Source organism: Anguilla anguilla, chromosome 16 (assembly GCF_013347855.1).
Source record: "Anguilla anguilla isolate fAngAng1 chromosome 16, fAngAng1.pri, whole genome shotgun sequence".
Classification (NCBI taxonomy): Eukaryota; Metazoa; Chordata; class Actinopteri; order Anguilliformes; family Anguillidae; genus Anguilla; species Anguilla anguilla.
In genome coordinates this window covers 19,470,138-19,495,876 of record NC_049216.1, presented here as the reverse complement: position 1 = coordinate 19,495,876, position 25,739 = coordinate 19,470,138, and the positions used below count along the sequence as shown (strand labels likewise).

Below are 25,739 nucleotides of genomic sequence, written 5' to 3'. Positions count from 1 at the left end.
GTGTAATTTCTTATAGGCTACTTCTTCAGAATAAATTGAAAAGCGATATTTTAAAATAGGCATAGTAATACAAATGACAAAGAACAAGTTGCGGTCATCTTTCAGGTTGTATGGTTCGAAATTAAAATAAAGCATAAAAGCAATATCGTATCTGCGAAAAATGATAAGGTTTAATGTGTACCGTTGAAAGGCACTTTCAAGTTAATACACTTGCATTTAGTCGTACTGTTTCTCTTATATTTTTTAGATTCAGACGGACAGTCTGTTATTGTCCTTCTAAACTGTATGTAACTCAACAAAAAAAAAGAAGAGAAAACGAAAAAAACGAGGTCAGAGGATGATGAAGAAAACAAATGAATTAAACATTGTTATATCTAAATAATGAATACACCGAGTGGAGGGCAACGTCCATGTAGCTTTAATATTGTAGCAGAGGGAGAGGCTGCGCGTTCACAGGCCCTCCCCCTTCTCCACGGAGGCGGGAACGCGCAGAGAATCCTCACCAAACTCGACCGCGAAGAGAAAACATCCTTCGGATTTCTCAGCATCACACTGGGAGAAAAATGTCTCTTCCGCCGCCTCTCATCACCGTATTGCGTGTCTGCCAAAATCATGTAACCGGATTCACCGCTTTTGAGGACAGTACTTCAATCGACCAGTGACTTTTATTTAGAAAAATATTCCAACCACTCGCTTAATCGGAAAAGAAAGATACAAGAATTGGAAAAACAAAGCTACCAGACAGGTAAGACTTCGGGGAAGTAGACAGAACTTTGAGTAAGACGCTATATTATTAAGATGTTCTTGCATGAAAAAATACTGAATCGACATAAACATTTTTGTTTCGCTTTCCTTTTGTATGGCATATGAACCTTTTTAAATCTTAAAATGAACAGTAGCCAATTTAGTCTTAGCTTTGGCATTGCTTTTCCTGGAACAGCTAGACAAAATACTACATTTTTTCTATAATTGATACGGATATGAGATAACACAAAACAACACATTTTATGACACAAAATTAAGTTAGGTGAGAAAAATCGATGGGCCAGTTTGGGTATTGAAAGATAAGGAAATGACACGACAAGCAGTCTGCTTTCAGTACCAAGGACAGTGAACTTAAGGTGGTACACTGTAGGAGCGCGCGCTCCATGAACAGCAAATGCTGCTCTGATAGAAATTACTTTCTGCAATGTGAGATTAGAACTAGTAACAACCTGCACTAGTACTTCATTTGATTTCTTCAAAATATCCTATGTGTGTTAGATATGTATGAAACAAACCTTTGTGAGAACATTAAGTGAAAACATATTTATTTAAAATTATTGGTGTGCTACAAACTATTCATATACAACAAGCACTCCGAATTTTAACAGGTGTAATAATGCTGTAGTTTATCAAACGTGCAGCGTGACAGCATGTCACAAAATGTTATTGCTGAGCCGGTAAACATGTTTATGGCTTTGTAAATGTTTTAATTTAGCTGTAATATAGGGTATTGCAAATGAGATGTCCACTGTGACAAATTCATTTCTTGCAGGTGGAGAAAATGGCACTGATTTACCTGGGCTGTCTCGTCTTCTGGACTGCTGTAATTGGCTTTGTGCAGGGCTGCCCAGAGCAATGCAGCTGTTCGGATAAATACGCCCACCAGTTTGCTGACTGTGCTTACAAAGCACTGTTGGAGGTCCCCGTAGGGCTGCCCTCTAATGTGACTACTTTGAGTCTTTCTGCCAACAAAATCACCTCACTTAAGTCAAAAAGCTTTGTGAATGTCACCCAGGTAACATCACTATGGCTGGCCCACAATGCGATTGTGGACATAGAGAGTGAGACACTGGCCCCCCTGGTCCAACTTCGCAACCTGGACCTCAGCAACAATAAGATCGTCAACTTTCCCTGGGAGGACCTTTACAACCTCACCGCCCTGCAGCTGCTGAAAATGAACAACAATGAAATGATCAACCTGCCTAAGGATGCCTTCTCCACCCTGAAAGACCTGAGGTCACTGCGCATCAACAACAACAAGTTTACCACAATCGTGCTGGGGACTTTTGATGCCCTGAGTTCCATGTCACACCTCCAGATCTACAACAACCCCTTCACCTGCTCTTGCTCCCTGGAGTGGCTGAGGGATTGGATCGTGGCTTCTAAAATCTCTGTCCCTGAGCAGAAATCCATTGTCTGTGAGGCCCCAGAGGCGCTGAAAGGCATGTTAGTTGTGGCAATGCCTAAGATGGAATGCACAGCTCCTACTGTCAGCATAACCTACCAGCCCAACATCGAGAACACTGAGCTCTATGAGGGCTTCATGTTAATCTTAAACTGTGAAACCAAGGGGAACCCCAGGCCAGATGTCAAGTGGGAAATACGTGCAGGAAACCAGTACATGGAATTCAGTTTGCCTGGTGATGTTAGGGAGAAAAATGATTTGCCTGTGGACACCAAAAAGGCCGGAAATCGTTTCCTGGTGTTCCAAAATGGCACTCTCATCATCCCGCGTATGAGCAAAAAGGAAGACGGTAACTACAGCTGCTCAGCTGTAAATGAATTGGGCAAAGCGGAGGCCGCAGTAAAGGTAGTGGTAGCGGGCACTCGGAAACATGCTGTCAACTCCATGCTGGACACAACACCTGACAAGGCCCGTTCAATGGCTGGACACCAGCCTGGGCCCAAGAACACCAAAAACAGTGTGATCAGCTGGTCCAAACCTGAGGAGAAGAGCAAGAGCATTCCAACTGGATCGACTTACATCACTGTGGACACCAAGCAGCCTGGACCGGACAGCAAGGACCCAATATTTTCCAGCAAATGTGGCACAAATGATGGCACCCAATACATTTCCAACCATGCCTTCAACATGAGCCTGGATCAACTCAAGCAGTACACCTTTGATTTTGGGGTCATTGCACTAGAAGTGTCAGAGACAGAAGCGAAAGTTCAGCTGAACCCTATGAAACTGCCCAACGCCAAGGCCAATCTTCACCTTAGCCCCCCACAAGATGTTGAAACTATGGTCAAAGAGGTTTTCAGCCTTTACCAGCCATCAAGCAAGAACGTTCCCCTGGATATGTTGTATTTGTGTGTTAATACTGGCAATGGACACTCAGTTGTTCAGTGGTCCAAGATTGAGGATGGGGTCAATGCATATCGTTTCCAGGGTCTCCAGCCTGGTACCAATTACACCCTCTGTCTAACGTATGGAGGGAATGACTGTCAGGTGCAAGTTGTTTTCACTACCAGGAAGAAGATCCCCTCCCTTCTGATCATCGTTGTTGTGAGCATATTTTTGCTGGCTTTGGCCACCGTCCCCCTGCTGGGTGCTACTTGCTGCCACTTGATGTACAAATACCAAGGCAAGACCTACAAGCTGATCATGAAGGCGCAGAACCCAGATCAGATGGAAAAGCACATGGCCGCCGATTTCGATCCTAGAGCGTCCTTTGTGGAGTCAGAGAAGAACTACGACCCTAGTGAGATGGGCGAGGGAGAAGGCGAGGCTGAAGGTGAGGCAGGAGAAGAAGGAGAGGTAGAGGGCAGTGTGGTAACTGAATCCATTCCCGATTCGCAATCCAAAACGAATCAAGAAGAATTTGAAGTGGGTTCTGAGTACAGTGATCGATTGCCACTGGGGGCAGAGGCCGTGAACATCTCCGAAGAAATTAATGGCAACTACAAACAGCCAGGCCGCTGAAACGTTTATCACCTGGATTCACTGTGTAAGATAGTCACATTCAAATTGGTTAAGGACCAGGTAATTTACCTCTTATTATTTCACATGAAAGCAGAGCCCTGATACACGCGGTTCGCTTGTTTGTACAAGAACACATCCATTTACGTTCACTGCAATAGATTGGAGGACACATTTTTGGAAACTCTGATAGTCATTCAAACGAGGTTGACCACTCAACCTATGTCATGTTTATATTATTGACGATTCATCAATTTTCAAAAGAAACTCCAAACCGATAACGAGTGATTAATAAAAATTCCCTTTATTTCGAGTGTAGGCTAGCATACCCTCATTGTGGTTTTCACGCGCCCGTTTCAGCATGCTACGATGCTGGACAGTGGCAGATACTGATCCGTCCGTGAATTGACTGTTCCCATTTTTTATAAAATTTAAAGGGAGTCTTACTTTATCTGTAATCAAGTATGTGTAAGCGCTGGAAAATCCAGTTCACTGCCAAAAGACGGTGTTAAATGTACAGTGGAGCTTCGGCAATATATGACTCTAACCTCTGTAATCAGGTGCTTATCTTCTCGCTTTTCTCAAAGATTCTAAACTTGTACTTTCTCTTTTTAGAGATACTTGTCCGTGGCATGTCACACATACGTAGGCTATTTTCATGTGTGTTTTAATAGCGTATAGGACGTTACGTATTCTTAATGTCAGTGTGTGATGTAAGCCCGGTAAATTGAAACGATGTTTTCTTATTTTCCAAGAAAAAGAACGGTCACCTGTTGGCCAATAAAGTGATTCATCTGAACGTCTTTGAGTGTCCTGTAAATCGACGCATAGTGGATTTTAAGTGGCTGTTCAACGATGTTGTAAAGATCCCTCAACCTTGTACCTCTTTTGATATGATTTTATGTACGTGGCGTTAATAAAACATTAAAACCCATCTTTACAATCCATTTGTTTTTACTTTTTTATTAGTTTAAATGTCAATTGCATATATAACCCTACACGCTGCGTGCGCACTTTTCTTGTAAAACCGAACATTAGCACTTGAAATTCCAAGTTTCATTTTTTTTTAAAGGGGGCCTCTCATCTTTATATAGAGGAAGATTGCATGATATTTGAAAAGCAGTTATTGGTGGGGGTTGTCTGATATTTAAGTAATCAATCTCTATTATTTTTCATCAAGCGAACCAGTTCTCAAATTTAGGGCGAATATATTTGGTAAACCAATCAATAACCGTAAACCATAGATAGACTATATTTTATTGTGTTATTTAATTTAAAGTGTAAGTAAGTAACACAACGCAAGCCATCAGCTACTGTTCGGACCCTTCTCGCAGCCTGGATATGTTTGTTTTCAACCCTAGCCCGAGCACTCATTCCACTGTTTCGGATAACGGAATGATGATGCCGACTTTACTATCTGATGTTAAAAATCAATTGTGTGGCTTGCTTTGCTGTAAATATATTCAACAAAATAAGCAAATAATTAAACCTTTTTTTTGCTAAGCAAATAAATTCAAATAAAAAAGGCTCATTAGCCGATTCCACACGGCGAATCATACAGTCTGCTTTGCTCACTTATTGTGAGAACTGAAAAATATTACGACCCAATGGCACATAGAATTGCAGTCACGTAGGGCTATTGATTCTGAAACAGGTCCAATTTATATATTTAATGCAGTAGTATTTAATTATATGAAATAAACATGTTGAAACGGTTTTATTGTTACCTCTTAACCAGGTCACCCTTTAATCTCAACAAGGTTTTATAGGGAAAATAGCCGAAAGGATAAATAAATGATAACACATTAGGTATCATTTCTTATCTACTGTACGCTTTTTATGTTGACTGTGTGACTATTGCTACACCGCCTTTAACTTTCGTCGTTGGTAAAATTGTTTTCACGAATATTAGGATCTCCTGAAGAGCACAAAGACCTAGACGTGATCGATATGTATTTGTTTATGGGTGTATCTATATGCCCATAATATGCTATAACTGATTATTATTTCTGATAATTAGGCCAATTTAATAGCCCAATCAATTGTCGAAGTGATCGACCATCTCAGTCTAACAGGTGACGTTAAATATGTAGGATTAACCTATATTGAACAATAATGGGTAGATATCAATTGGTACATTTCAAATAATCTTAAATGGATATTGTATATGTGTATTTTTTCAAAAAGTAAATAAATAAAAGTAAATGAAAGTAACCAAATATTTTCACCACTGCCACTACTATGGCGCCTGTGGCTAAGGGATACAGGCTTTCTCCGCGCTTACACAGAGAGTTTCAATCGACTCGTGAAAAGTGCTTCCACCAACTATTTCTGATCGTAGATTGTCTGTATTTCAGGGATATATGACTTTATAGTAATTTTTTATTAAGTTAATGTTCCTATAGATGTAGCCTATACGGTTCTATGCAACTATTATCAGGAAACATAGGCCTATACATATTTCTGCTTACTGGAATATACAGGGACGTTATTAGGAACGTGCAAAATCACGTTCCTAATAATGTAGGCCCTCTACGTAATGAGCAACAATGTGCTCCATTATACAGAATATATAATCAAAACCATGTGGCTTTTATGCAAAATACAACGATTTTCGAGTCTACCGTCTACTCTACAAAGACATTTTGCGTACTGATCTTCAACAGAATTTCACAATACAGTGACGGTGCTACAGATGAGTTTTCTCGAGTACAGTTCTGATTCCAATAATTTCTACATCGACGAGCATACATTTGAAAAGATGTATTTAATTGATTTAATGCGGATGGGTAAATACATCATGATCCCAGACCTGCAATTCTATTCAGAGGAAGGCCTGTCTTTATTTTCACCCACATCTGTGTACACCAATGAAATACCATTCCTTTTGTTTTATTTTAATTTTATTTTTAAGCACAAATATATTAATTTCTGCTACCCCAAAGAAACGGGTGTGTACCTTTGAAACAATGCACCGAGATACAACAACACTCAGTGGAGCAATGACCGTTAAAACCATGTGAAAACATATTGCTCTGGACCGTGAATTGACAGTTCAAGGAAAATAAGAGAGTCGGTGTTCGAGAGTTACTATAGCACACATATGCAATATTTTGCGACTATTGGTTCTGTCAGTTACACCCAGCTGTATACACAGTCAAAACATTGACATTAACATTTACTAAGTCTCTCACAATTGCATATTCTGTACACTCATAAATAGGCACACATATTATTAAGGCAGTGGTAAAAGAGGGTTTCAGTACAGCACTTATGTTCCTGCCCACCTAATAATTCTGAATGAGAATAAAACGGAACCGACAGACAGACAGATGGAACGGCACACAGAACAGAGATCTGGACCAATACCAAAAAAACTCTCCGCAGCCCAGAACTGAATTACAGCCTTTCCGAGGAACTGGACATTGAAATGCGCTCATTAAATAACTAAAGAACGCAAAGTTCTTTTACACACAAATAAAACGGTCGGTATGGATGGACCATAAACCAAACTAAACTTTACAACAGGCAAGTTGCACATCGCTATAGGCAATCAATTCCCGCCAGTTCGTCCGTCAGTTTGTGGCGGGAGTTTCTGGTTCTTTAGCCGCTTCCTTGCTCGCCTCTTTGCACTCCTCCTTTTGGCTGGCATCCTTTTTGCTGCCCTCCTTGGCGGTTCGGTTGAGCGTCCCGTTCAGGAAACTCTCGGAGCTCTGCCGCTGAAAGTGCTTCCTGGAGCCCAGCAGGGAGGGGTTGTTGACCAGGGTGAAAAGAAGCAGCCATCGTGCGCGTGCCCGCCTGGCGTTGGACACTTTGTTCTGCGTTTTCTCCTGCGCTACTAGCTGAATGCCTGAAATCACACAGTGCGTTGTCAGGGTCGCGTGCTTTGCAGACGGGGAAATCCGAAACAGGAACTGCTATGTTGTGAGATGCACTCATCCTGCACGATGTGCCAAAAAATTTTAAGATTGGGATGCCAATTTTTTTAAATGCAGGCCCCCCTCAAATTAACCTGAGACTGAGGAGCTTTGTCGCTGTAAAACAATTTATACGTATATGCAACACTTGCCACATTGGCTTTTAACAATCTAGTTAAAACGGAACAAACAATGTACATTAATGAATACCTTAATTAAAAAAATCTACACACTGCCGTTTCTGAACTGCTGCTATGCCACTGCACCACACCTTCAGAATGTAGAGACTTTACTTATTTTATTTAAATATATTTTGCATAGTACTAATGAAAAGTATTACTATACTAATAACAACAGATCAGCAAACAAGTTAATTGGTACTGTATTTGGATCTAAAATAAATACATTAACACAAACCTGCCACTGTCTTCTAATTCATTTTCTGCTTTCATTTAGTAGGGAAGATTATTATCTGTTTACTGCAATATCAGGGTTCCATAAAATGCTGTTGGAAATCCAACAGGTTGATGTATGGTGTAATTACTGAAAGGAGTGTGCTTGATTACCATAGTCCACCCACCCATCTGATTTCATAGAATGAATCTGAGCTCTGAGATACAACTAGCAAATACTGTACAACTAGGCCCAAGTACACTATAGGAAATTCATATTTGAAGCTGGTGCAAGACAATCGGATGATTTCATGCAGTTTAAACCCTGTGATGCCAAGAAGAGTGATATAGAAGCGGCCTCCCCTTTTTTGCACCTGTATGTAGCAAGTCGCTGTCCTTTCAGCACCACAGGTGTTTCAGTGACCTGGGTAAGGAGCTGCAGGACCATGGACAGCATTAGCTGCACTCACAGGCAGGGCAGTAGGTGAGGCTCATTGGCAATCATCACAGCTGTTACCCATTGCCTAATCACTGGGCTTTATAAAAGGCCTTATTCTCATTCCTAGGAAACAGACAGATTTTGCTCCATTGTTGCTGTGGAAGTTCTGGCCGTTACTTTGTGGACTCTTTATGGTCTGCCCTTTTGTAGCCGATTCCTTTTGTTGCTGCTTTGTGCTCTTTTTTTATTTTTTATTTATTTTACAATTACAATTTCCTTTGAGTTTGGCTGTAGAACTTAGAAGGCGGTAAGCCAATCATTTCCTTGAGTTTGTTTTGACGGTTCACCACGTGACACGGTAAACACCCCAGCACTGTCACAACCCTCATACCATGTGACTGTAAAAATGACCTTGTGCAAGGATGCAACTTCCTGTCATCTTCAGTGAGGATTTCATGTGCAAAGGCCCCATATTGACTCTGATTTTGGGCCTGGTTGACTGCTCTCCAGATACTTTCTGTTGCAGCTGATTTTCTAAAAGCTGAGATAGGATTTTTAAAGCGAGCTGCCATTGGCTTTCATGTAGGTTGCACAGATGTAGGCCTACATGGTGTTACTTAATTAATTTTTAATTTAATTTATTCCTTGTTTTTCACAGGGCAGAGCAATCCTGTCTGTTCATGTGCTAGCAGTGAGTCACTCTCATAGACTGCTGATTGACTTTGTGGAAGAACCCAGGATAATATAAACACATACAAGAAATTATATAATTTGATTTTTGTTAGAAAATCTCAATAAGGATTGCAAAGGCACCCTGCTAAGTGCTAGACTGTGTTGTAATGTAATCGTCTTTTCACAAGCAAAGCAATAAAATCCATGCAAATTAAAGCTCTAGGACACCAGATGCCTTGCCATCTGAATCTATTTGCAACAGTCCACCGTTAAAATCCCACACTGCATTAACCAATAGCTATCAGTGGTCAGGAAGATACAGATAAAATGGAGAGGGTTTGCAGGAGAAAAAAATTGCACAGATAACTGCCGCAATAAACAGGCCTGGGTTAAACTACACACCACACGTGAGAGAAACAAATTAAAAGGTTTATAATTACATTTAAGGGGACAGGGGGCCATCATCCCCATGCTCTGTGTATTGTGGAAGTCATGGGGAGGGTGTGTGTGTTTGATTATTTGACAGGGACAGTGCAAAACCACCTGGCTGTCCTAAAATTAGCTATAAAGCTAAACTTAATATGTTGTCCCGGGTGTGTATGTGTGTAAGTGCTTGCGTGCGTGTGTGTATGTAACTGACCTTCCTCTGCATCACGCATTTTTTGACCAGCGCCGCCCTCCTGGCCAGCAGACTGTAACAGCATTCCACAGAATGCCTTCATCACAGGATGAGATTGGCTGACCTCAATCTTCAGGTAATGGGCATAACAGCGGTAGCCTATACAAGGGGGCAGGGAGGAAGGGATAGGAAGAGAAATGCAGAAGGTGATGGGAATGGGGAATAAGAAAAATGTGTGAGTTAAACATGGGGAAAAGCATTTTGCATTTAGATTATGAACAGAGCACTGGCAAAACTATACAGAGTAATGACACCTCCATAGCGTCACACTACCGTTGTGCTTTCCTTCATTATGCCTGGTTATCACTGCTGCATCTGTGTCAAGTCAGTGCAATTACTGTGCCAGAAATGGAGTCATAAAGATGTCCAATAAACCCTAAATGGAGTCCACGCTTGAGGCCAATTTTACATCCAGCATTGTCAAAGTGGATAAGAGGCTCATTTCTATGCAATACTTCTATGATGCATTTATTCAGTTAATGAGGCAAAATGTTTGGCAGCATAGAACCAGCTTCTGCTGCCAGTGAAGCTATTCATTAATGCTAGTGCATTAGTGCCAATTAGTTTTATACGGCCATTTCATAAAAGGACTATTACATCCTGTTCTGTTGCAGGTGACACAGCTTGTGTCTGAAATCAGTACACTCTCCAGAAACCAGTTTTACAATAATGGCAATCATTTTTAAAAGCATTTCAAGATAAATACATGGTACATGATCAAGGTACTTGTATGATTATGCCATGCACATTCACAGGGTAGTCAGACAGTCCATTGCATTGTGGGATAGGTGGCGATTGGTCTGGTAGACTGGGGGACCGTTGGACTCACCTGGGTCAAAGGCCTCTACTCCACGGTTCAGTAAGCTGATATCCAGGCGTCCCAGGTGGACGATGTTAAAGAGGGCTGTGATCAGCATCCTCCACACCCCCAGCAACACTCCCACCAGGACGTTGACAGGAAATAATAGGTAGGTCAGCAGGAACAGAGCACTTCTGTTGAAGGGAGGGAAAAACCACCATTCATTTTTCACTGTGAAATATACATCATCTGTACGTCATCCAAACAAGGCTTTTAATAGGTGCAGGTTCATCAAATCAAAATCCTTTCTTAAATCAGTCTGTTGCCTTATATCCTCAACAAATGTTTTAGTTAACTAACCCAAGATTACCAAATTCACTTTTGTATAACACAGGAAAATGCATTTGCATAAATGTATTGCCAAAATGTAAGGAAAAACAACATTTGGCTAGATTCTACAGACACTTTATGCTTACAATCAGGATATTGCATATGTTCAAAAGCGAATGATGATAATTTGCTAATAGCAGCAGAGCATAGTATCAAAATTAAATGGAGGGTACCTGTTGTCCAAGTCTCTAGTCCCTGCATCTTTTTTGATGAAGGCAAACCTGGCTGTGACTTGTTGAATGAGCACAGCCAAGAACAGTGTCAACCAGAAGGGCCTGTCACAGAAACACCAGGAAAGGCTTCAGATCATCGGCAATACTCACAGGCCCACATCCTAGATATGGTCACAGCACAAACCAGAAAGTTGGGATAACACACAGTGAAGGAAATATACCCCACATACCGGCAGTGAAGTGCTCTTTATTGTCCTGGCTTGTATTGTATTTTATTGGCTGCTGTATTAGCTTGTATCTTATTGGCTGCATTCACCGTTTGTGGGAAAATTTTTATAGCGTTGAATTTTCCCCACCACAGATCTGACTTTGGATGCACGTATTATGTCTCCTGACATAAAGTGGGACCCAAAATATATGCTGACTGACGATGAGGGCATAGATGATGGAACAATGACGGAAGAGGCAATGATGTTACCAAGAGGCACTCCCATTCCTGTCACTCACCACATGTGCTCGATGATGTGGAAGAGCATGAGGTTCTGCCCATACAGGATGGGGATGATGACAAGGAACACAGCAAAGAGGAGGCAGATGAAGAACACCAGTGTCTGGATGATCAGCCCTGTCAGCAAAAAAACTAAAAGTGATCCATTTCATCAAGGTTCATAGCCTTTCTACTCTTTTTTCCAGTGTTTAATGAAGGCTTTTGCTCCACTGTCCTTCAAGTACACCTATTGTCTTGACAATTGAGACTTGTCTTAAATCAGTGCATGGCCTGCTTTGTTGATCTCTCAGAAGTCCAATAAGTTGAAGAGGGAGGATCACATGATTGTTGAATTTAGAAATAGAACAGAATATCAGAGCACCAGACAGAGCTGCAGAAATGGCTGATGTAATAGGAATTTTGCTGAGAGGGAACAGATGGAAATTTCTTACTTTATTTTCGGTAACTACAAAGTCTTAAAACCTTGCAAAATATCTTTCACCACAATCAAATCCATTTGTTGGATTTTATCAAAAGAAAAAATGTTTATCAAAAATAATTTTGCCTGTTTATTAAAAAAAAACCTTATAAATGATATATTATTTGAAATGATTTGTTTTTGATCCAAACAAAATTAAAGTGTACAGTAAAGTAGACAGCACTGTTCTCAGCTCATTAAAACATTGTAAAATCTTTTTGAATTCAGATCTTTTGAAGTCTTGTGATCATTATATAAAGTATCAAATAAATATACAGCACGTAAATGAATAAATTAATAAATAAATATCATTTTTGATAAGACACAGGAGCACTGATTTGAAGCCTCAGAAACGACTGCATTAGCCAGAATGACCTTCTTCAAAGTTCTTGATTTAAAAAAATTCTTATTAAAAGTGAGAGGATTTTGTTTACAAAAGGAACAAATAATATTCTCTTTCCATATGTCAGCTTACAAAGCCAATCCTTTGATCAGATGAATGTTTTGATATTTTGCTTTTGGAACGGATTAAATGTGAACACCCCAAGAATGTTTTTCTTGTTGCTGTCATGTCAAAATATTAATGGCCATGTTCTCTGCTGTGATGTGTGAAAGGTGCTTAAGCTTCCTTTAGATTCTCAAAGATGAATAGCCACATCATTTAGAACTAAAATCTTTTGCATATACAGAAGTGACTCTAAATCTGTCTAGCTGGTCCATTACTGTATAAATTATACTTAATTTATCCCCATTAAACTTCCCTTCTGTTAGTTAACTTTGAAGCTAAAATCTTTGGTTTATACAGAAGGGACTGTGAACATGTCCAAGTGGATCACTATATGCTACGCATACTAATCTTCCAGAAAATACCCCTGCAAGGATAACCTGTACATATAAGTTTAATTGAGTTTCAACGTCCATTGAGGTGCATACATATACAGAACAGAAGGGACTAATGACAGATTATATCCAGATGGTTCACAACATATGTCTCTTTTTAGGGTTACCTAAACAGATGAGCGCAGCCTGGTAGCTTGTGAACCCCATCCAGCACACCAGAGCCGGTCGAGAGGGCCGGACAGTCCTTTGGCGATTGTAGACGTTGTAGATGTCTCCCCTGTACAGTCCTTTCAGGTTTGTCCTGCAAACAGCAGTTTGACATTACAGCAGCTTGAAAGCAGTCTACACAGGTCATCTCCTGTATGGTGGAGGGTGAGCGCAGCCGAGCTGTGAAAGGTGGCATTGTGTGAATGCATACACTGAGTGGGTGCAAAAGGATGCGTAGCACATACTGCAGTCTCATTAGGCCTAATCTGCCATTACCGAATATAATCACTTCATTTCAATTCTCTCAGATATCTAAGCGCCGCGGCCCCCAAAGGGTTGCGTGCGCAATTATGCTATTCAAAGGATTTAATTTCCCTGCGTGTGCTTGCTTGTGTGTGTGTGTGTGCGTGTGTATGTGTGTGTGTGTGTGAGTGTCCATGTGCGTCTGTGTATGCGTGTGTGTGCGTGTGTCTGTGTGTGTTTGCGTGCATGTGTGTGTGTGTAGGTGTGTATGGGTTGCATTTGTAATTATGGTATTCAAAGGATTTAATTTTCCTGCGCGTGCTTGTTTGTGTGTGTATGCATTTGCGTGTGTGTCTGTGTATATGTGTGTATGTGTGTGCTTGTATTTGTGTGTGTGTGTGTGTGTGTGTATGTGTGTGCTTGTATTTGTGGTGTGTGTGTCTGTGTATGTGTGTGTGTGTGTGTGTGTCTGTGTATGTGTGTGTATGCGTGTGTGTGTGTGTGTGTGTGTGTGTGCGTGTGTCAGGAAAAGTAGACTGAGGGAAATCAGAACACCAGCTCCACTGTGTATCCCCTCCTTCAAGGCCAGACGGCAGCCTGTGCTGCTGAGCCCTCCCACGCAACACTTGGGGTTCCTCAGCTCGCATGGTTAAGTCTGCGCCTTGGGCAGAACTAAAACGCACACAGCTTTGTTTTTAAGAGCTTTGTTTATGAAAAGGGTGATGTGATTATGTGCACAGTTTTTACTAATCGCTGTGCTTCATGCAGGCGCACATGCATGGGCAGAAACGTGAGAGTGAGAATTCTGCTTGGAGAGTAGGGACCCAAGCAATACATATACCCTTTCCAGCCAATCAAATGCGATACAAATTAGATTTCACACAGAATAATAGTCTGCCTCATATGGCTTATTATCATTATTTGGTTAAGCTAATGAAAAATTAATGAGGCAGAAATATTATATACCCCAGGAGAGACAGTAGAGCCTCGTGGAACATATTGGTTTTGTCCACACATTCCCGGGCGGGCACACATAAAATAAAAAGCATGAATGTAGCAATGTATTATGGTCATATGATGCAACTGCATTAACATATCTCAATAGCCAGAGTCTCAGCAAGCCCTTTAATGCTAATTCAGTGTTATCAATGGAATTGCAAGTCCAGAGGTAGGGACTTAATGTTTCTGATACATCAAATTAGTTAGAATTTGAGGCTAAAATTTAAGGACACAGTGTATGGCATTATATCCTGTACAGATCTTACACACTAAGAATCAGTATATCATTCCGTGGTGGTGATATGGTTACACTGCAGTGTTTTGTGGGCATATAGAACAGTGGAAGAGAGCCTTTTTACCTGTGTAAGACCATGGATCTCATCAGCATGATCAGGGTGACCAGAATGGACAGGGTAACTGCAGAGATGTAGCACACTATAAAACGCAGAGTCACAAGATACAGGCATCAGCACTGACAGAGGATGAGGTGGACCATGATGTCACATTTAGACATTTAGATTTAGTCACGCTGGGTGAAAAACCTGCTATCATCTTGCAATCTGCTATGTTCTGTGATGCTGAATTGATTGTCTTTAACACAGTTCTTTTGTTATGTGTTCTGTAATAAATAAAGTTATATTCTGTAATCTATTTTCCATTAAGTCACTGATTTTCTTTGCTGATACAGTTATCCAGGGCAAGTGGAAAAAATAAAATTAAAAATTATTTATACAGCTAAATATTTGCTGAAGAAGTTCATGAAGCTAACTTTCAGGTCATTTACTGCTGTAGCACATTACCCACTCTTAGTTCTACATGTGATTGTTTCATATACCATGTTCCTATGCCCCGCCCACCCACGTCTGGCGTTGGTTGATTTCTAAATGTGAAACTAAGGGTAAGACTACATGGAATACTAACTGTACCTGACCTCCCTCACAGTGTCATTTCTAAAACACCCTTCTCTCACTAATGAGATCAGAGAACAGTCAGCCTTATTACAAACTAACAGATATAAAAATATTGGATTCCTTTGAGACCATGTGTGGCGATCGTTCCTCAGTTTCCATTGGTTCAAATCACAATGCCACAGTGAGAGTACTCCACAGTGCATTACCAGCAATTAATCAGCTACATGGACGACAGATTAAATTTGACGTTGATTTTCAGCTAATTAAGGAATTCAGAAAATGCTCTGTACAGTATATTAATCCCTCTCTGTTTTATGTGGCTGATTGTATGACTGGGCCTATAAAAACCACAGGAGAGCAGTCTCTTGGGTATTGGGGTGGCAGCGGGATGGCAATGTTTGACAGTATTGGGGAGATTAGACACCCACCTTCCAAACACCACGTATAGTAGATCACGATTTTGACCACTTCTGCCCTATCCTCCGATAAAATGATGTTGAAGCCAGCCAGAAGAAAGGCGATGTCTTCGTTGATTCCTGCACGGACAATATGGAGCACGGGTACCACTCCAGCTATCAGTAACAGTGCCACCTGGAGGAGGAATGAAGACGTGTCTTGACTTTAGGGAGGCCAAATATTTGTCCATTTGGCTAGCAATAATTTGACTACACAGTTTACACTTTGCCCATCAGGTAATATTAACGCAATGGATTCAATCTAACACAGTGTGATGGAAAATGTAACTAATTCCATAAAGGCGGATTCTGCTGTTGCAGCAGCCCTGATAATCTACCATTTAAAATGAAATGGACTCCAGAAAGGACCGTTATTAGATACTAAAAACCAGCAAATTATTTTATTGCATGTGACATCAGAGGGAGCAGATGAAAGCGAACCATTTGGCGGTACCTGATAAACAGCGATGAAGGACACCACGGCAGATATCGCCAGCTTCAAGGGAAACCTGAACACTGCGAGGGGGACAATTCTCAATCACAATGGCAAAACATTTAAATAAAGCATATGTACAATATGCACAGTCCCATGTATCTACTTCAGCCCATTTTAAGACAAAATATTAATTTATAAATTACTTCCTGTAAAGCTATTGCATGTGTCATAACTCCATGACTGAAAATATATTTTCATGAATAGTGCGTGGAAATGTTTGCCATCTGCAAAAACCCCAAAACGTAAGGTAAAAGAGGCAAATGAATGAAATGAAATGATAGAATTCTTGCCCCTTGATCACAGGAACATTAGTCCCCGACCCAACAGAACCGTAGCATGAAAGATGGTGCCTGCATTACCTTCCTCTGGTGTATAGATGTATGACTTCAGGGCATCAGATATTCTCTCAGACAATTTGGGCTTGTCTGTTCTGGAAGTGCTGAAAAGAAACAGCATTAATTCAGCAGGTTTTCATTATATCAGAATGTTGCAGATTCTGTGGGTTTATGACACTAGATAAAAATTATGGAAGGATGGACATAAAAATTAATGAGGTGCAGACAAAGACCCATGGAGTCGAAATTATTTTGACTATTATTGTTTTGTCTTCTCATAATATTCCTCTGTGCAATAGGCTGGTATAATAAAGGTTTTTTAATGGTGTTTTCCTCTTCCTCCTCTTTCACATAAGACTGCATTGGACACCTGAGAATTAATGTCTATCATTCTTATTTTTCTCATTTTTTCAGGATTTGTATCAGTGAGCTTTCAATCCCTCTCTTTTCTGCATTATCAATTTTTCTCTGTTGCTCTCATCACAAAAGTTTTTATTGGACTTTAGAAATCCCCATAATTTTGGCTACAACTGATTTCTAAAGTGGGATTTCACTTACAATTTCCCAAGTGTCATTCACACTGTTATTTTTTCCCAAGATTTCAGTAGCTGATAACAAACGCGGAAATACCACTGCTTATTCAGTTGTACCCTATGATGACACAATATGATATCACACCCTTCCATGGTATGCACTGCTAGTTTGCATAGTGATAGATGGACATCTTGTCAGAGAATGTACAAAGAGTGATATTTGTATACAGGTGAGCAGTGGCTTTGACTAAATCTTTTCTGAAGGGCACTGGCAATATTTAAGTTCCCAAACGAAAAATTCACTGGCTGAATCTAAGACAAGATCTAAACAGTCCAGATTAAACCAATGGCAACGGTTATAAACAAAAACATGCAAAGAGGATCTTCCATACAGAGGGCCGGAAGGACTGACCGCCCCAAGGGAAACAGCACTTCATTGGTGGTTATCATAAAAATGCCTGCCAGCTCATTCACCATTGCCAGGTCCATGAACTGCATCTGGATGCTGTTCACAGCCACAGCTGTCTCTTATGCACCGACATGCAGGGACTTCAGAGCCCCACTGGCCAGGGAAGTGCTCACAGTCCAGGCCGACAATAGCGGGGCTCAGTGCTGCCAAGACTTCCCTCCTCTTACAACACATTACATGCCAATGAAAGGCATGCTATTCACTGGAGCACATAGAAATCAAAAACAAGACAGTGCATATTCTAGTGCTTCATGGTGCAAGAAGTCCCCCCTCATCAAACCTGAAGCACAGGCTGGAATATAACCTGCCTTAGAGCGATTCTATTTTGTGTAGCAGAAAATGCAAAAATGTAAAAATTAATGAAATTGCTTCTCTGGTGACTAGGTTGCAAATCCCCACCTTGGTTTGGCTGGCTTTTTCAGGATTTTCTTCACATAGTCTTTGTAGTAACTGCTGTCAAGGTCCTAGGATAAAAGCAAACATGGTATCAAGAATCACAGCTAAAAGAAGTCACAAGACATCTAGTATAACGATACTAGTCACTAGACTAGACATCTAGTATTTTGTATAACAATGGAGTTACACCTTACATCCAGAGTACAGGCACCAGTGCTATGGAAAGTAATACCTAGTTTAAATGAATACCCACAGAAGGATTTTTCTCCCTAAACTGTATGTTATTTTGAACCAACACCATTTAGATGGAGGCACTGCCAAAAAAAGTGCTGATCTTAATGAAGAACAGACGGGCTTATGTTAATAAAGACAAAGATAATGAGGCATAGGTGCAGAACACCCACTGCCAACTCCCAAAAACACTTCACACAAAATGGCTGGCAATAACATAGCTAAAAATGTCACAGTTTCTCATGAGTGCCCATCGCTGTCTTTGGTGTAGGAGTTTTAGCATGTTGGGCAGCGATGCATAGGGTCACACAGGTTCTGATAGCGTGGAAGGTTCGGAATAGCATTGACGTGCATTCTGACCCCCGTGTTGTGTTTCCGTGTCATCATTCTCACTTCCTCAGGTCACATGATTGGGGGGAGGGGCGAGGCTATGTGAGGAGTCTTGCTTGATCCTTTGAGCAATGCTGCGTCATAGCCAGGCTTTGAGATTACCATCAAATAAACAGCACATTGTGCACTCCCTCGGGAAAGGATACAATGTCCCCCGTAATCTGGTCAGGAACATTGCACAAACCAATTATATCAAAGCTGCTTACATTCATTTTAGTACCGGAATGCTTTTTTTCCAGAGTTTACACATTTCTCCAGGCTTGATTGTATTAACATAACACTATGGGCCTCTTCATAAGCAGGGCTCGCATGGAGTTACTTTGCATGCATTAATCTTACACGTGCAATTCATGATTCGTGGGAATAAGTTTTTCCATGTGTTTGTCTCTGAAATACACAAACATTTTAATAGTAATATGCAACAGGTCAATGTAAATGAGTGCTAAGTCTAACAAAACAATTTCAATGTTATGCAAGTGCATTGATGCTTGCACATTTCAACTTCAGAATCTTTCTCTTTTCAGCCAGTTATGTTGCTCAGTTACACTGAACTCCTATATGCATTGATATAGACAATGTAGGTGTCATGCAAGGGAACCAGCCCTCTATATGTCAACTCCAATATAGAAGTTACATCACCACTGAGGTTTCAGTATAAATGAAGAGAATGACAGATCTGCTTATTTCATTGCTATAGTTTTAATATTACTTCATGCTTAGAACATATTTAGAAAAATCAGATCCTAACCCTTCCCACAATTTGTTTCATGTTCAATAACAATCTTTTATGTGCTATTAATACTAAAACCTACTTCCATATATAGCATGGGTGTGTATGATTTTGTTTTGTTTTTTCCACCCAGCAGACACTGTGGAAGCTGCCACCATATAACCATGCGCTCAAAACGGACAGATCTCTGTGTGGCACCATCCCTGCACCCACCTCCGAGGCATTGGTCTTCACTGTGCCCTTGAGTCCCTTAAACAGGAGCAGGGGGTACTGGAAACTGAGGAAGGCCAGGCATGCGATCTGGGGTAGACTGGTAAGCAGGGAATAGTACTTGTATATCTGCAAGGAAAGCAGAGACAAAGCTTAAAAACTCACTCTGACACACTTAGCCTCCTCTCGCCCAGCTGTCTTATCCTGCATGACCTAACGATGGTGAAGATAAAAACCTCTCTGTCAATAAGACGGACCGAGGGCCTGTGCTGCTCCATTTTCTGCCATGACCTCTGATTCTCCGGTCAACTCATGCAGTGTAAACCTGCCGTAAATGATTTGCCATTTATTATTGCCGATGAAACAACAACGGAGAGGTTTATGCAGCAAGCCATTGATCCTTTGAGCTCTTGTCTGGAGGGATGAGTGGGCAGTGCCAAGCTTTCTGCGGTTTAGTGTAAGGAGATAAAAGTTTATACTCTTTTACGGTCAAGAAAATACAGTGATTAAGCGAGAGGGAGGAGTTGGAGCCTCTCAGGTTAAGACAGGTCTGCAGCAGAACACTTTGGTTTTAATGGTTTGCTACTTCAAACCAGTCTATAAAATACAGGGAGATCATATAAGCAGAGTGCACATCCAGAAAGTAAATTTTCCTTCTTTGGCAAGACTGTCAAACCATTATGAAGGAATTGAAGAGACTTGTGTAATAAGTCCAAAAGGGCTGACGTACTGTAAGCTCCTAGTTCAGCTTACACGCACGTGCATTAGGGTGCGTGCATACTGGTACAGCTTTGTTGCGGCAAAGGAAAAGCATTCATGCACCTCCAGTCCAGAAGAGGACCAGGAGCTTACGTCAGCCTGTTCAGTGGGTCTGTTCAAAATGCTTATTGAAACATTCATAGGGTCCACTAATTCATTCAGATAAGCTATCACTTATCACTAGCCTCAATTAAGTCTTTGCGCTGTAGATATGGTGTGACCTGTAGACAGGCCTTCCTCTTACCTGTGGAGTCTTTGGGCAGTCCACCTTCTGCCAGACTAGGACACTGAAGTGCGTCCAGGACAGCAAGCTGCCCAACACATAGCCCACCTGGCTGTGCAGGGTGCCGCATGCCAGCAGGGGGTAGTAGAGAGCGGGGTAGTAGAAGAGGGATAGGATCTTCCAGTACTCTGAGAGGGTAAAACCAGGCGAGATGAAAAAATCAAAGAGCAATTCAAATGAAATGTTCAATATGGGTTACATTTTTTATTTTATTTTTTGAATTGAGAAATTGAAATAGTAAGAGAGGAACCACATGATACAGATGACAATTCAGAAGAAAAAAAGACAGAACCACAAATGTTGGACAGTGACTGGAAAGAGCAATGAGGCAGGGCTGAACACAGCAGGGTTCTTCCATGCAGACGTCCCAGGTGACAGCATGCTCACACTGCAGGGTCACAGGGTGTGAAAACGCACCGCATGCTCATGCAAAAGATGAAAAGCCACCGCTACCCAGGGTTAGCAAACACAGCAGTCCTACTGGGCAACAAGCCCTCCTGTCCACAGGCCTTACCTTTCAGGGGGGCCCCAGCGAAACTGACAAGCGGCGCTAGGGAAGAGAAAAACAGGCCGACCAGCTCAGTCCCCATTAACCCCTGCTAACAGCCACATCACTCAGACCAGCTGCACCATAATCCCAGGCCTAATAACCTTTGTGATGCACATTTGTCAAAAAAGTTCACCCAACCTGCTGCTTCCATTAACAAATTCAGAGCTGCTGCCCTCAGCATTCCTGAGCCATGTTTAATTATGGAAAGACCAGACCTACCTGTAGCTTTGGAATGGAAGAGAACGATTTAAAAATTCAGTCAGAATAACCCAATTAAACTACACATAATAAATTAATTTGTGATAAATGTGGATAAAAAACAAGTGTGGGCAAGAGCTTTGGCTTCCCAAAAGCAGTGGCCTTGCTGCAGAAGGTCATAGTGACTACAGAGCGGAGGTGAGCTCTCTACCTTTGTACTCTGATGTGGAGTCCTGGATGAAGGGCAGAGGGTTCGGGGCCAGCACCAGCACACAGAGCTTGCAGAAGAGGACACCAAACACCGCTACTGCCAGGCCTTTGTGTTGGGTGTGGTCCAAGAAGTTCACTGGGCTATGAAGGCAGTGGTTCAGGCATTCAGGCAAGAAATATCATCTAATCCAGCATATACTTTGAAGCCCAAAGAGACCAATAATCTTCCTCAATCACTGCTGGAACATAATATTCCTAGAAATGTGTCGTGAGTAATACAATCATTTTGGTGTGCAGGCTGAAATGGTTCTATTAAGTCTCCTTCTGTCTGGCACCACAGAGTAGAGCCTTTAGCAGCGTTCATTGTAGGCTGCTGTCTCACTTAGCCTCTCAAGGTGTGGTGATTCAACTAATTTACTAGACACACAAAGGTGAAGTAACTTACCTGAGCAAGCCTGGTATACCTTTCAGGAAGCCCTGGCACAACCTCTTGCGTTTGGTGAAGGCCGCTAGGACCAGCATGACAACAAGCTGGAAGGCGGAAGATACTTGGATTAGCCCATCTGACCCTCGTTGTCATAGACCACCACTGGTGTTTCCCAGTATAAATAGCCAGAATAATATGATTTTGGATTTTATTTATTTGTTTAGCCCAGGGGAGCCGCTGAAAAATATCCTGTGTGCTTCCTCATCACTTTGAGAGACACCCTCCACAGACAAAAGACTCCCCACACATTGCATAATGACTTCCCTTCCTCTGATCTGGTCAAGTCCTCATTAGTCAGAGTCACTAACCAGGGTGAGGCAGGTCAGTGAACCCTGGCTGCTCATGACAAAGTTCAGAGAAAACAGGACTGCAGCTGAATGCTCCTCGTGAATGATGCTCATTGGCTGACATAAGTCTGTGACATCCAATTAGAACACAGCCAGTTTGTTAGCACAGTCAATTATACCATGACTGATTCCATCCAACTTCAAAGGTGATGGAAGCTGGCAGGAGGGGGCATAATTACTAACATCAGCTAGTCACACAAAATTCCTTTAAGTGATGAATCTCTTCCTTTTGCATGCTGGAATGCACTCAGAAATTTGAAACCAATTTTTATCTCCTATTTTTATTTTTCTCCCAATTTAGTTTAGCCAATAATATTCAAAAGCCTGTCCCAAAGTTTGAGAGAAGACACATTACATCACATTACATTTATTTAGCAGACGCTTTCATCAAAAGCGACATACAAAAGTGCATTTCATGGTCATGGACAACTTATCTCCTCCAAAGTTCATGCTTCTAGCTGTCACTTATTTTTACCCTGCACTGCATGCTAAACTTTACAGTCATTGTGTTACTGCAATTCACGCATGGCTGGTGAAAACAGACTGCAATCATTTGACAGATCAGAAGAAACTGGCTTTGAGATGGGATTCAGTGGGTCCTGTCAAATGACAGCCCCCGCCAAGCACTCATCGAGGACTGAATCGGAGGCATATCCCAGTTTACATTTTCTCCATTCAAGTTGCCTTGAAGGTGCAAGATCAAATATCTTGGAAGCAAAAGACGTTACATAAATCTTAAGAGCTACTGCACGCCATGGTGAACACGTGCAAGCAAGCACAGATTAGTAAAATACAAGGTTAACTTTTGTTGTGCTGGGTTATGTATTACTAAAGATTACTTAAGCCCTTTCCTAAGCCATCGCTTGAGTTTTGCTAATCTGCCATCCTGCTCAGTTATCGCATGATCTGCATGAAGCAAGCCCTACAGTGTGCCCAAGTACAAGCCTGACCCAACAACACAGCTGGTGATAGGTGTGCTCTGACCAGAGATCATGTATATGTAAAGGCAGAACAATCATAAAAACAGCCGGAATTTCACCCAGTCAGTCAACAAGCATTGGCTGTTTCTAGTTATATAAGTGATCAATTGGTAAGAAGCAGCACTCCTCACAGGTAGGTAAGCAGTTGTCACTAAACTTATGCCGGACGCACTGAATGAAGCAGATCTGACTCATGGCCGAAAGACCAAACCAAACCTCTCACAGCAGATGCTGTGCGTGTGTGTCTCACAGCAACAGATCGAATAGTACATGTATGTGTCCAAGTTAGAATGAGAAGGGTGGTGGGGTGGTTACTGATGGGACCGTATGCGTTTTAGAAAGACTCACAGATAGAGCAGCGATGCATATGTGGTACAGCCGGTCATCAGCGGTGGGGTCACAAGGTGGGATGACTCTGCAAAAACGTAGGGGGAGAGGGACAAGGCTGACATCAAACATTCAGCAATTCCTCTGTGCCACCCACCACCCCCCAATCCCAAACTCCTCACCCCTTACCCCACACTACACCTGAACTACTGCGTAAGATACTGTCTCTCTGCTAGCAAAGACAACTATTCTTCAGCTGAAATGCAAAGCAAGGGGAGGAACATTTACACAGATTGATTTTAATGTAATTCTGGAAAGTCAGAGGAGGGCTAAAGGGGTGCTTGTAGTTCACTTCATGAAATGAAACAACATGATAGCAGGACAAAAGCACAATAAAATGAGACTTCTGCACTCTATGGCAAAGAGAAAGGAGGAACGGCCAGGCACTGTAATGAATACCGGAGGAATGTTGAAGGACAATAGAACTGCCTGAGTGAATGAGAAGCACATTTCAGAGGAACAAGGAGCTTGTTTGCTGATGGGATTCCCCTTAAAAAGCCCTCTGCCACTGTCCCTTTAACAAAAGCCATATGACACCCTGTGAAATCACCATCAGGGCTCACAGCCGGACTACATTACAGGATCAACACAAGAAGAATCAGGACTTGTGCTGTTTACTTAAAATCAAAGACTGAAAGTGATGACATAAGGCATCGTTTTTGTGGCATAAAAGCACCAAAGCATAATTCTGGCCAGGTGCAAATTTCAGACGTAGGCTCAATGACGTAATTTAGCTCATATTTTTTTTAATCATAACACTTTACATGAAACAGATTCAGTCAAGCATCATTCAATTAGAGGACAATATTCCAGTTAGCAGCACCTGTGTGTATGCTTGGTTTCTTCTTAGCACTGTTACACTCCACTACCCAGACCAGTCAAGCATGGCGATGACCTGTCCCCTTGCAGCTGGCCAATTACATCATATGCGCTACACAACAATTGTCCCTTTTGACCAGGTCACCAGTTCTGTCAGACAAATTTAATAATTAAACCATAAGAAACACACGAAACCCAGCAACAAGAAAAAAAAGCTTAGTGCCAGATTTTAGCATTTTACCATGATTTTGTCACATGAGGTAATTAATCCATGCAACTTTCCACAGCCAAGGTTGCCATTTCTGTTTTTAAAATTGAATTGAACACTCATACAAAATTCCATTTAAATTTGTGAATTCCATTAAGAAAGCAAATGAAGAAAGATGGCTGGCCACATGTAAAGAGCACTCACTCCAGTGGAGGTTTAGTAGGCTCCAGGTTGTCGTACCAAGCCGAATAGTCATAGTAGTCCTTGGAGACCTGGTTGCTGGAGCTCATTTTGGCGTTTCACTGTAAGTGAGATCCAAGGCTTGTGAAGAAGAGGCAGACGGGAGAACCCTAAGAGGCCCCAGGTGTCCCTCGCTGGTCTGATTCTCTCCCTTCGAGCTTCGGTGGGAAAACTTCCCTGCCAAGTTTGCGCTGCTGCAGCTGCTGTGATGTGCTCTCTCTCTCTCTCTCTCTCTCTGCAGGTGCCCCCCTCCTTTCCTCCCGCTGCCCTGGAATGGCGCGACCGTAACGGCTCCTGGCTGTGGCGAACTCCCCGACCTCCACCCCCCTTAAAACACAGATTACCACCCTGTTGGGAAACTGGGGAAGAGTGAGAGAGAGAGAGAGAGAGAGAGATATGGAAAGAAAGAAAAAAAGCGAGCAAAAGGAGCAACAAAAACTTCCTCCTAAAGGGGCAGGCGATGCTGATCTCCTTCACCACTCTCAGCTTAGGGGGCTTATATCAACTTTCAGGCAGGGCTTCTGGGCCGTCCTGTGGGCGGCAGGGGCAGGTGAATGGAAGGGAGGGTTATAAAGGACAGACAGGAGCTGAATAAATGTGTGGGATTGTTCCAGAGGCATGATGGGAAAAGAAAAGGTATCGTTGGGTCCAGTCTATCAGTGGTGATAACAGGAAAAATCACAACCCCCAGTCATGCCTCCTGGGGCTCATC

General features: G+C 41.8%; 2 protein-coding genes across 3 annotated transcripts; one reads left to right on the top strand and one right to left on the bottom strand.

The window, feature by feature from the left end:
* Positions 1 to 427: 427 nt before the first annotated feature.
* On the top strand, positions 428 to 4,633 carry islr2 (immunoglobulin superfamily containing leucine-rich repeat 2). The gene is made up of 2 exons (XM_035394872.1): positions 428 to 745; positions 1,538 to 4,633. Exon 2 carries the CDS (start codon positions 1,547 to 1,549, stop codon positions 3,689 to 3,691), a length of 2,145 nt encoding a protein of 714 aa, XP_035250763.1. The 5' UTR covers positions 428 to 745; positions 1,538 to 1,546; the 3' UTR covers positions 3,692 to 4,633.
* A 1,873-nt stretch (positions 4,634 to 6,506) lies between these two features.
* Positions 6,507 to 25,433, bottom strand: stra6 (signaling receptor and transporter of retinol STRA6). 2 transcript variants are annotated; one of them, XM_035394873.1, is made up of 18 exons: positions 24,992 to 25,433; positions 23,722 to 23,788; positions 22,005 to 22,090; positions 21,561 to 21,700; positions 21,116 to 21,151; positions 20,563 to 20,729; positions 19,563 to 19,688; positions 18,002 to 18,066; positions 16,625 to 16,704; positions 16,224 to 16,285; positions 15,743 to 15,905; positions 14,763 to 14,838; positions 13,122 to 13,255; positions 11,657 to 11,774; positions 11,150 to 11,251; positions 10,617 to 10,780; positions 9,749 to 9,886; positions 6,507 to 7,538 (listed from the first exon to the last, which is right to left on the bottom strand). In XM_035394873.1, the coding sequence occupies exons 1-18, from the start codon at positions 25,075 to 25,077 to the stop codon at positions 7,264 to 7,266; spliced, it is 2,085 nt and encodes a 694-aa protein (XP_035250764.1). In that variant the 5' UTR covers positions 25,078 to 25,433; the 3' UTR covers positions 6,507 to 7,263. The 2 variants fall into 2 exon arrangements, with proteins under 2 accessions (XP_035250764.1, XP_035250765.1); XM_035394874.1 differs by lacking the exon at positions 21,116 to 21,151.
* Positions 25,434 to 25,739: the final 306 nt, after the last annotated feature.

Excerpts from the sequence above, each read along its gene's own strand:
- islr2 (XM_035394872.1), top strand. The coding sequence starts at position 1,547 with ATGGCACTGATTTACCTGGGCTGTCTCGTCTTCTGGACTGCTGTAATT.
- stra6 (XM_035394873.1), bottom strand. The coding sequence starts at position 25,077 with ATGAGCTCCAGCAACCAGGTCTCCAAGGACTACTATGACTATTCGGCT. Across the intron at positions 11,775-13,121 it reads GGCTGCGCTCATCTGTTTAG|GGCTGATCATCCAGACACTG; the intron begins GTAACCCTAAAA and ends TTTTGCTGACAG. Across the intron at positions 9,887-10,616 it reads AGTAGAGGCCTTTGACCCAG|GCTACCGCTGTTATGCCCAT; the intron begins GTGAGTCCAACG and ends CCCCTTGTATAG.